We start from the raw sequence: 12,615 nt of genomic DNA on the forward strand, positions 1-12,615 counted from the left end.
ATTTCTATGTATGAAACACCATGTTAAGCACCAGGAAGGGCAAAGATGTGAATAAAACAAGATCCTTGTCTTTACTTTGAATGTAACTTCTACTTACCTGAAGCAGATGTTGTTGGGAGGCTGAGGAAGAACCTCTACTCAAAGGTTATCTGTTTTGTTTTAATTAATGATTTTGACAAATTACCCTAGTTAGATGACAGGTGCCAAAAAAGATAAAATACAGCAGCTGTAAGTGGACTCACACAGACTCACACACACAAATGCAGACAGACACACATGCACGTGACTATCAATTTACAAAAATAACTTAATGTCTCATAATTATAAGATATAACCATGCAAACACATTCCCGCTTATTTAATCAAATTTGATTAGCTGTCTCAACAGGAGAGAGAATTATCTAACGTCAAATATGATGCAAGTTTTGCAAAGTTGCAAATAAAAAGTACAAAAGGAAACATCTTACGATCAGCCATTTCCTTGGCATTTCTATGTAATAAACAGCATATGAGAATCAACTGAAAATACGATATGGAATATCCCCCAAATTATGTGTATTAAAGTTCATTGTTAAAGACGAGAGATTTGCTTAAGGCAATAATAGCTACCAGTTTTATTTTGCTAAGATATTGTTGACTCATTACTGAGAAGCTACGAAGAAATGAGGTAGACTTACTTCAATACTGAAGTACCCTCTGTCAACATAGTCCCCTAAGAAGAGGTAGCGAGTGTTGGCAGGAGATCCCCCCACTTCAAAAAGCTTCATCAGGTCAAAGAATTGTCCATGGATGTCCCCACACACTGAAAGAAACAAAGAAAATTCACTTTACGGTTACATTTTGTTAAGACTCTGAATTAGACAATAAAATTATAAAATTTTAGAGCTAGAAGGAATTTAGAGGTCATCTTAGCCAAAACATTCTTCTGCAAAACAGGAAAGTGAGACAGAGATTTCAAACTTAATTTGTGGCAGACCTGGCTTCTGCATCCAGGTCTACCAATACACTGATTAACTGGAAAAATAAAGGTAATAATAATAATAATGGCTATTATTGTTGTACATTTAACAATTCTGCACCAGACACTATGCTGAGAGATTTATAACATTTTATAATTTAACATGAACAATGTCATAGGATAGGTGTTGCTTTTGCAGATGAGTCAAAGAGAGGTCCATAAATTTGACAATCTATATACTGAAATCTAAATATGTATCTGCTACATGTTATTGACTCCTGAGGAAAAGGAACTGTTGATACCCACTATAAAAACTGTATTTCATCAACTCTAAAATGCCATCAATTATAAAACACATCATTATTTTATGTACCACTGGGAAAGAAAAAAACTCCAATTTAACTTAAATTTATATTATAAAAGAGCATTTTTTATAAGATGTACCCTGGCATGAGATGTAAAAATTTTTTTAAAAAATGTGAAATGAAAACAACCCTGTAAAACTGTATAAAAAATCTCTGGGAACTGATATTTCTTAACTTTCTCACCTTCTCTTTTAAACCAAAATTCTTAAAAAAGCTATGTAGTCTCTCTTTTTAAAACCACTTATTCAGTACTTACTATTTCTTTTACTACTTTCAAATATTATCTCCAGTATGGTTATGTGGCTAGGCAAGATCACTGTTAAAAATGAATGATATAACTGAACTGAAAAAAAAATGATACAGAGTTTTAATGCAGATTTGTCCAATTCAAAGCTTTTGCTGTCAACCATCATGTTATAATATCTTTGACATTTATATGGTTTATATATGCGTATACATTTAACATTTTAAGACAATTTTATGCTTGAATGCTGAACATGATGTGGCTGTTTCTTTAATGCTAAGAGGTTCATAGAATGAACGTATCTGTGAATAGGAAATCAAGAGGCCAATGGATGCTATCTTAACACATTCTATGTTGCAATCACGAGCAAGCTGAAATGTTTTAAACTTCATTCCTTTCTCTGATGAAAGCTGATAGAAAGAAGAATGAGTCAAAGGAGTTCACTGATGAGAAAACTAAAACAGTGGGTGAATAAAAATGTCACATAAATCTCCAATTTTACCATCAAGGAACAGCTAGTAAGGACCCAGATAGGGATGGTGGGAGCAAGGCTCATGAGGGAGGGGATATGGGGATATATTTACACATATAGCTGATTCACTTTGTTGTACAGCAGAAACTAACGTAAGACTGTAAAGCAATTACACTCCAATAAAGATGAAATCAACAACAACAATAACAACAAGAAGGACCCAGAGTTCTATAAGCCTGAAACAGGTACAGGTGGACTCTATTTTAGAATATCTGCACCCGAAAAATCTTAGAACCTATCAAAACAGATGCAAATTACAAAGAGTTGTAACTGCTAATGCATTCTTTTTGCAGGTTCCAATCTCCCCTCTCATGAGCAAGAGATACACAGTACAAATATCAGAAACATATTCTTCCACTTTTGAAATAATATCACATTAGAAAATTGTTTATAAATAATCTTTTTTACTCTTACAGTTGAGTATTTTGCAAATGCGTCCTTATCCTGGCCTAGTGAAGAATTTGGTTTGTGAGCTTCATGTCATGTACTGTATTTTAACCAAAATAAAGAGCAATAAGTGTCGTGGTTCAAACATGGCTGGGGACAGATGCCAGTACCCAGTCTGGGGAGACCTGCATGCTACATTTAGAGCTACGAAAACTGATGTAAATAATAATAATAATGATGATAATAGTCATACAACTAAAAATAAGTAGATTAAAAAACAATTCTTAAAACTTAAATGGGCTAATAATAATAATAATAATAATAAATCCATCTAGAAGACTGAATTAGCACATCTTATATTACTAAATTTTTTAAAAGGCAAGGATAAAGCTTATTAGTTAATAAGTAATAAGCTAATTCACCTTTAGCTGATTTATCCCTTGAAATTATAGTTGGTATGGCTTACTTATGACAAGTTTCTTTCAAAATGTAGATATCTTTACACGTGTTATGTGTTTGTTTCAAACTAGAAATTACAAACAAAGAAGGTTTGGCTGGAAACCAAGCCTTTCTTTAAATGCCCTCTGTTAAGTTCAGAAGTTGAGGGAAGGAACTTCAGGGAAGGAAAGTATGAAGCAGGGTGCTTTGTTTCAGGTGAACTGATGCAGCCCTGTCAAATGTGAACGTCTGTGACCAGGACACTTCCTTGCCACTGTCCCTCTCTCTATCCCGGATTCTATCAGAGGGATGAGGGTCAGTTTTGGGGTAAGGCTCAGGGAAAACACAAAGCCAGGTGATGGGGTAGGACGGAGGATTCAAACATTATTTGGAATTTGTGTTATAGTAGCAAGCTTAATAATCGTATTTTTAGGCTATTATTAAAAGATCTCCAAGTCAAAATGGTTGTAGTATTAAAGCTATTAGAGGCAATGTGGTACAGCATTTAACGGCCTAGACTTTTGAGGCAGATACTCAGGCTCCAATCCCACCTACTACCTGAGTGACTCTGGGTAAGTTACTCAACTTCTCTGAGCCTCAGTGTATTCATCTATAAAATGGGGTGATATTGGTACCTTACCTTACTGTGTTATTGTGAGAAATAAAGGTATCAATAATGTAACGGGATTAGAAGAGTTCCTGGAACCTGATATGAACTTGATAAATGTTATATCAAAGTGGATTTCAAAATAGTTGTTAAAATATCAAGGTACCAGAAAGAATGGGATTCTGGTGTTTGGGGTGGGGAAGGAGGAGTGAAAGGCATTCTGGAGCATCTTCTTCACCTTTCCCTCCCCTCCTATCCTCTCTTTCCTTTTTGATTCCTTCATTTCAATTCCTGGCCATGGTTGAAAATTCAGGGATCATTACTTTTTATATCTCCATGTCAATGACAAATACCAAGACATTAATTCAGATTGTGGACCATGGGTTTGGAATTAAGTGGTTTTAGCAACTGACATACAGCTGTAGCATAATCTGGCAACACCGGAACCACACAATTTTATAAATAAATGGGCTCTAGACAATGCAAACATTAATGATAACTTTTCTTTTGTTGGACTACAGAAGTACACTATCATGAATGAAATTTTATAAAAACTGAAAAGTAAGCTCTTCTTTCTGGCCTGCAGTAACTTTGTGATATGAGAGACTCAATGATTTACAAGGTCAGCAACAATTATTGGATGCTGGCTTGATGATATAAAACAGCAGACAGCAACTGCTGTAAAGTTGGCATGGAAAACAAAATACCCTGAAATTCAGTTGCTTGCATGATGGCCACATTATCACTGATTTTACCTTAGACCAGCCATGCAATTCAAATCACGCTTTTACAATAAGGACCGCTTGTGATAATGTTCAGCAAAGCAAAGCAAGTTGCACATATAATTATAAAACGTATTCAAAGCCCAACGAAAGAAAACAGTACCTCAAATAAAATAAACCTGAAAAACTGAGATATTTTTTATCGTGAGATTTACGAATTTCCCAGATCAGTGTAAGTTAAACCTATTTATCTTTTTAAAGAAATTATCTATCTATCTATCTATCTATCTATCTATCTATCTATCTATCTATCATCTAGTCACCATCCTATTCTCCTTCTCGTTCACTAGATGCTAGTCTTCTCTGTTTCAAATAAGCCCAGTTTTTTTCTTGTATTTTCACAGGCTGACTCCTTTTCATCCAATAGGTTTCAGGTACATGTCAGTCGTGTAAGGAGGTCTTTCTATAAGGAGCTACCTCTCTCCAAAATCATTCTTTTCCCCTTAACTTGTTTTACTTTCATCATACCACTTATTACTCTCAGGAATAATCTAGCTGGTTAATTTGTATGCCTGTTTCTTCCCTGTTTCTTCCCACTGGTATATAACCTGTATGAGGACTACAAGCTGTGTGAAGCCATCAGTCTTGTTCACTGACTGGGTGGAGTGCCCACCACCCAGTAGGTACATGAGGAACATGCCACCCTAGGTTTCTCCACTGGTTCTGTGCTGTGCTGAATTTGGAAATCTGCTAACTAAGAAGTCAAGATTTTGGGGGGCCCTGGGGATTGACAGAGCTGGACAACAGTTAAGAGTTTGCTTTGGTGGAAGCTGAAGGTCTTCAACTTGTCTGAGATGGTGCTTGTTTTAAGCCTTTAAGTCACAGTTTTCAAATTAGTGCATGGCAAGACTGGGGGAGAATGTGGGATCTCCATGCAGTTTATGGTGGTTTCTTTACCTGGTTCTACCTCAGAAACACTTGGGGAGCTTCTGAAGCTACAGATTCCTGGGTCCTGAATCCGAATCTCCAGATGCAGGTTTATAACAAGCTCTTCGACAATTCTTATTTAGTCAGTAAGACTAAAAAGACCTATGCTTTTGACCCTCTGTCTTGACACACTCATTCTGCATGCTTGTGTGGTTCCCTTCACACAAGGGAAGGAGGGGATGTGGGGGGGAATACATTGGAAAAGCAACTTTGTTCAATGCTAATTCCAGGTTGGTGTGAGATCGGGATTTCCTATTATGTGAAAGGTTAACATTGAAGTGATTGCTTGACAGAGTCTAGGACAGAGGGATGAATCTAAGAAAGGTGATAAAGAGCAAATTTATTTGTGCATTTGAATGTGGCTATTGCTCAGGCCTTGTGCATTTCAGCTTTCAGATAAAGGATTTATCCCAAAATTCTAATACTTGGGAACATTCACTATTTTGATATCAAACATCAGGAAGAAAGTCATCTCCATACTAAGGTATTCATACTTAGGTACCCAAGAGAATGCAGGGTGGGAGCAGGACATTACATAGAGGGAAAGGTACCTCCATGTGATGGTAAGTGAAAAGTATAGCCAGGTAACCTTCCTTCCTTCTATGCAATGCCGTGGTCGCCACCTTCCATCCTCTTGGGTACCCAAGACACTGATGTCCAAAGAGAAGTAAAGTACAGCAAATGTCAGCTAACGAGGCAGCCATCTGCTTGGTTGCTCACAGCCTCTAACTCCCCAGGAGGCTAGATCCTTTCATCTTCAATGTTTGTTGGTTTTAACAGCACTTCCAGAACAGCCAGGCTTTGACAAGTTCTATTATACCTTCAAGGCAAGCTCATTCTTCAAATACTCCTTCTTCTCATATTCCCCTAGCTTCCCATTATGTTTCTCATCTCCAATGGAACACTGCTGGCAAGAAGGCACTCAACTAGGGGCCAGCTCTGAAAGACGTATGATATTGAAAAAGCACCAGAAACATAGGAGCATGGTACAGGTAATAAAATCACTCCTAGTCTCTATGAAAATACCCATCCATCCAGATGAACATTCAAAAAATATATATATCTTCAATAGATTATTATCAGAATTGTACATATTTCCAGCAGAGATGTATAGTTATGGCATTTAATGAAATTAACACATCAAAGATAATGAAATAAAACATACCGGTTTTTTTCTGGACCACTGCTACACTCATCCATTAGCAACCTGATGTGCTACATCATGATGGACTGTGAGATGCAGTCCTCCACTTGTTTTTATACTGGACAGGTAAGAACTACAAGGTACACTGAGCAGTTGAATCTATTTGTTGAGAAAGTGGTAAGGTGGTCATTTTCTTCTTCTTGGTTCCTTCGCTAAGTCAGGTGACTAAGGGGTTGTGAATCTGGCTGTTGTAACATCCTCAGTACAGCCAAACAGTGCAAGAGGGACCAACATTCAGCAATGCTTACACATTACTTCATTCTTGTCTACCACCAGGAAATACATAAATTATGTCTAAATAACCAACTACTAAGTAATACCTAAGCAAACAATTACCCTTGAGTAACTGCCTTTTCATATTGCTTCCCTCCCCCAATGACTCTTAACCCACAGTAAATAAAAGTTTATTGGAAATGATTCTCACACATGAGTGGCCTCAGTAACTTTTGATCTAAGTCTTCTGAAGAGGAGTACAATTTTGAAGGCAAAAATAGAAAGTAGCATACAGAAAGGATCTGTCTTTTTTAGGGAAGGAAATAGCTTTTATTTCTCATATCATTGCTAGAGAGCTAGCTATTAAACTTTGAAATCACAAACTTAGGAAGTTAAAGTATATATAAATATAAATATAAGTGTGTGTGTGTGAGAGTGTGTAAACCCACCGCCCACAAAGAGGGAATCTGGAGATCAGCGGTCAGTGCAGCAGTTAGGGAGTCATTAAACAAGGTCAAGACGTTACTCACTGTAGATTACAGAAAAGCAGCTAAAGAGAAACAGCAGTAAAGAGCTGGGGCAGAAACAAAGGGCTCTTCGCAGTTAGCTGAGAACGCTCTTGAGATCTATAAAAACTGGACAATGAATCAGTCACAGGGCGAGTCTAAGAGTCCCTAGAACTGGCACACTGCTAAGGCGAGAAGATGATGGCCAGCATATTGAGGACAAAGAGCCTCTTGAGAAAATAATCTCAAGGATGGAGGACAAGTTGGAAAGATAGCCACAACCAGGACCAAGCCTATGCCTTGCATCTCTGAACTAACAGAAGTGCTGCTAACTCGCTGTTGAAAAGGGACAGGTGCTCAAAACAACAACCATGCACAGGTTATATGTGTAATCAAGTATGCAAGTCTAAATTAATTTAGTGATTCTCCAAATAAGCATGCCCATATTATAATTTAATATTTTTTCAAAGAATTCCATTGTTTCTAAATCCACATTGGTAACTAAATTGCTACAGTAGAAAATGTAAACAGTAGACGGTACCAAACGTATTAGGATAAAGTCCCAGTATAATTGCTATACAATTGATAGCTTGAAAAGAACTCTGCTACAGTTGCCATCCTGAGTAGAAGACATATAAACAAATGTAAGATAAAATACATACTTTCGTATAAAACTACTTAGAATAGCTTTGAATTAATGCTCTGACTCACACACTTGGCCCTGTTTACTTGCCTATATCAACGGAAATCCATCAAAGGACATCATTGGGTCAAATTCTTCCTGACACTAAGCAAAAAATTTTATAATGTCATGGAATGCCAGGTTAAAGAATGCCAATGAAAATTAGAATGTCTGGGGACAGAGGGGTACATTTTTAAAAATAAACAAACAACAACAATAAAAACAATCAAACAATACATTGCAGGTGAAAACAGATTTTTCATGAATTGGCATTTCAAAATTATATCAATATTATGATTTAGAAGTCAAGTGTTTTTAATTCTTGACTCACTATTCATTTTTCTATAAAGATCTTTTAGTTCCTCCCAAATACTGGCTTTTATCATCTTGGAAGACCGTGCATGAAGCAGAATAACTTCCTCTACAAGTTTTTCCAGTTCACACAAAACCAACAGGTTGTAATTTTTCTTTTAGAGAAGACATTACTGAATCGCTGAGCTATTTTCACCATTAGAACTCCACTCTACTTTCAGCTTCATTTACTTCAACTCGATATTTTTTCCACAATAGCTACATTTTCCCAAGACAATAAAATTTCTAATGTTAAGGAACTAACCATTATGTCTAATTCTCAGCATGAGGAGATTACTCTATTGAATTTACTGGTTTGGATTTTGAATCCTCTACCTGCTACAGCTTTTTCTTTTCCAAAATCTACAGTTTTGCAGAGAACGATCTTACATTTAAAGGTTTTAATAGATGTTAAACACAGTGGGTACCACAAGTACATATCTGCTTCCCCCTGTTGAAAATCCAGGCTTACATAACTTTAGTGGATGATAAGTTCAAGTACAAACCAGCCAGCCCAAATGTGTGTGGTTCACAGAAGGTGTAAACTTCTGAAATCAGGCAATTATTGAGATAAAAGTGAGTCTCATTACAGCATTCACTATACATCTAGAAATCTTCATCACCTGTAAAATAAACTAACCAAGAAAAAAATACCAGGGGTCTAATTCATCAAAGAGGTATACTGCAAAATAATTAATATTTTCCCCATAATGAATATTATTTGTCAAATGTTAAACATGTATTAGGTACTTTATAAAACACGAAATATGAATTCTTAATCAGGACTTGATAGTATAAAACAACAATGAAAAGTCTCTAATTAAAGTTTGCTAAATATTGACATTTCAAGGATTTTAAAAGAAAAAACATAGTTACGAAATTAAATACAAAACAATAATAGCACCAGTGTAGATTAATAGCAATAATGACAAACGTTTTATTTATATTTATGATGCTTTTTTACAAAGATAAACTGTTAGCCAGCATTAATAAGAAATGTAACAGGACAAATGAAAAAACAAGAACGGGCTATACTGCAGATTATAATAGATAATAAAATTGCAACAATCCAGTACTAAATATGAATACTTCATGAATCTGCTTATAACTATAATTAGATGGAAATAAACTAGAAGAGTCTGCGTTTTTAAGCTATTTTCTAGAAGGACCAAGCATACACAGCACCATGGTATATCCACAGTGTATTCTAATCAGCAGAAAAATCAATTACTGAAACATATATTTATTTTTTATCTTAAGAGTTTCCTCACTATCGAGATTTTTCTTATTTTGTTTACTGGAAGCACTTAACTTACTGAATAAGAATGTATCTGTTCCATCTGTTAGCACTATTTTTCCATTTTAGCACCAATCCAGATTTTCACAAAATGCCTGTTAAAGATTCATAATAACATTATGGAATTATTTTAAGTCACAGTATGGCTGGGACACTAATAAATAATAACAGTAAGTAAATATGTACAATATTTATAGTGTTCTTTAAATTTGGTTATCACTCTGTTCGTATGTCCAAGTTTGATCAGCCCTGAAAACTATCGGTTATTTGATATGTGGATTTACTAACAGTATGTAGTTCACGAAACGCTTGACTGTCATCACTAGACAATCAAGAGTACTGGATGAGCTATGAGATGATGTAATTTCAGCCAAATGTAAACCTGATATCTTATTAATAAACAAGAGATTGTTCTCTTCACTTTTTGAAATACTGATGCCAGGTTTCAGATCCCATGAACTCCCTCCAGGACCCTAAAAGATGGGCTCTCACTATGGTAATCAGACCTAGGGGTGACAGGTCTACGCCTTAGCATTTCCATCTTGGGTCTTCCAAACCAGTATTTCTGGAAGGTTGTTTTGTTTGTTTGTTTGTTTGTTTTACTTGTCTGGGAGCCACAGTATACTTTCAATTCTGGCTTTTTCCTGGACACGTTATTTCTTCCTGGGTGAGAGGCAGTAGTGTGCAATAGCTGAGAACACAGTCTATAAAGCTAAACTGCTCGGTTTCATAATTGTTGTTTGTGAGTTTTTGCTTTGTATGTGTATTCCTCCTAATTGCCCTTAATCAATAAGCTGTGGCTTTTTACTTTATCATTTTCTTACTAATTCTCCCTGAATCAGCTTCACCATCTCAAGAAAGCATGGGCTCTTCTCATATACTTTTCCCAATCTCCTCCCTACACAGTCACACTCCATTCTTTTTAGGCTTTGACTATCTTGCCCTGTAAATTGCCACTTGTGTAACTAGGACAAAATACTTAATCTGTGTAGGAGGCCTCAGATGGCTCATCTATAAGGGGCTTCATGATAGACCTTTTTCAAATTTTTTTTTTTTTTAATTAAATGAAATAGTATAAGGGGGGAAAAAAGCTCAGCATGCTGTGGCACACGAAATGCACTAACACAAGGTGAAATGGCAGATGTGGCCGCTATTCCAGAGGTCATCTACTTCAGAAACATTTTTGCGAGATTTAGACAGATGTGTGGCCAAAAATAAAATATACAAAAAGTCATTCTATTTTCTTTCACTTTTTATCCAAATGTATGCTATCATATGTTGAAAGCTGTTAAGGCTGAAATCAAATAGACTAGGCCTCATGTTCCACAATTTCCATTTTCTAAGAGTGGAAATATCTCCAAATGGCTTTAGTGATATTACCCATCTTTCAGCCAGTAACAGCACCATGACAAGTTTCCAGTTAGTCTCATTTTCTTTTGTAGCAGAGCTCATTTAAAAGACCACTCTGTTACTTGGCTGTGTAATGGTAGTAATGTTTTAAAAGCTGAAAGTGACACAGTAAATAGAAGAAATGTAAGGTATTTCACCAAATGGATTTTTAAAAAAAGGATGCTTCTTAGATTTCTGGAAAATTCGGTTAAGAAAAATCTTTTCAGTAGGAAAAAAGTGAGTCATCTCTTATTCTTGTCACAGTGCTCGTCAAATTTTGACAATTTAAAAGATTATTTTGTTTTTAATATTTTTAAAACTCAAGGAAAGCAAGCTAATGATATTCAATTCTAAAGTCCACATAGCCATCACTAATTTGGCAATTACAGGCAGTGGGGATATTTGTATAAGGGTTTTTACCTACCACTAACTTTCAAGTAGTCAGCTCTATTGATGTCTACTAGTAAGTAAACAAGGCTAATAAGTGCTGTTCCTAAAAGATGATACTTAAATGACCTGATGGAAAGAAGGAGTGATTACATGCTACCACTTCATCAGTAAAACATAGGTTTATTTGTTATATGAGGCATATTTGGAAATGAGATTTTTAATTCTTAACTGAGTGATTATTAAAAATATATGAACCATACAGACATGTTAGAACACACTGATTTGAAAATTAGTTAAGAAAAAATATTTCTTGGAAAATAATTCTGACAAAGGCAATAAGCCTATTTCTTAAAACTAGGCAGAGTCTAGTTTTCCTTTATCATTTCTTTGTTTATCTTTCATAGCAGATATTCTAGAGTATCTGGGAAAAAATGAATAAAACGTTGAAATATGAAATATTTACTAAAAGTGCTGTATTAAAACGATAAACAAACAACACCAAAGACATTACTTTTTACCTGTGTTCATTATACTGGGACAATGAAGAAATGGAAGGCATGGAACTTGGTCTCAAGAACTTTAGCACACTTGAGAAGACATACATATACAAAATAGTATGAAAAAGTACTGGCTTCCTGATATCAGAGCATTTCCCTCTCCATCTTGGAACATCTGAGCACTGGCTCATGGTCAAGAAATATGGTGTAAGACTTAGGTCTCCCATCTGAGCAAATCATTTCCTTGCCTGTATAACATCTGTCAAATTTCACAACAGAGGGAGGAACACATACAGTTTTTCTAAAAATAAATGTCAAGTTATAAATACTTTACATTTACTTTTAGAAATGATATTTTTATTCTAAAATTTCAAATTTATTAAGAAAGGGTAAGAGATTATTTTATTTATTCAAAAGGGGTATCAGTTAAAATTTTTGAGAACCTATACTAGGTTATCTCAAAGTCCTATGTCGGAACTAATATTCACTCAACTGAAGACTCCTCTTATGGGGCTGATTATATTCCACAGTGATACAAACCATCAATTTTGTTAATCTTTATGAGTATGAACAGGGGTCACCATTGGCTAAATTGACTGAAGTCACAGCATCCATAAAGTCTTTGTATATTTTACATATGTGCTTGTTTCCAATTTGAGCATGAATCATGTCTCATATTTCTTGTTTCTTTAGCATTTGACACATAGCTAATTTAATTATGCAAAAATGATGTTTTCCTAACATGTTACATACAGCATATAAACTGAGCGATCATGGCAAATTAATGTAGGTGTTTGGAAAACAGAAAATAGCTGCTGATAACTCACCATAACTTGTGATTCATTA

The 12,615-nt window shown here is 35.4% G+C and overlaps 1 protein-coding gene across 2 annotated transcripts in view; it reads right to left on the reverse strand.

The window, feature by feature from the left end:
* PPP3CA (protein phosphatase 3 catalytic subunit alpha) overlaps positions 1 to 12,615 on the reverse strand; it is a 307,553-nt gene that overhangs the window by 72,586 nt on the left and 222,352 nt on the right. For both annotated transcript variants that reach the window (XM_057729018.1, XM_057729017.1), the window contains exon 3: positions 678 to 802. In XM_057729018.1, the coding sequence (XP_057585001.1) occupies positions 678 to 802 (125 nt within the window). The remainder of the gene's footprint in view (positions 1 to 677; positions 803 to 12,615) is intronic.

Source organism: Hippopotamus amphibius, chromosome 3, assembly GCF_030028045.1.
Source record: "Hippopotamus amphibius kiboko isolate mHipAmp2 chromosome 3, mHipAmp2.hap2, whole genome shotgun sequence".
NCBI classification, from domain to species: domain Eukaryota; kingdom Metazoa; phylum Chordata; class Mammalia; order Artiodactyla; family Hippopotamidae; genus Hippopotamus; species Hippopotamus amphibius.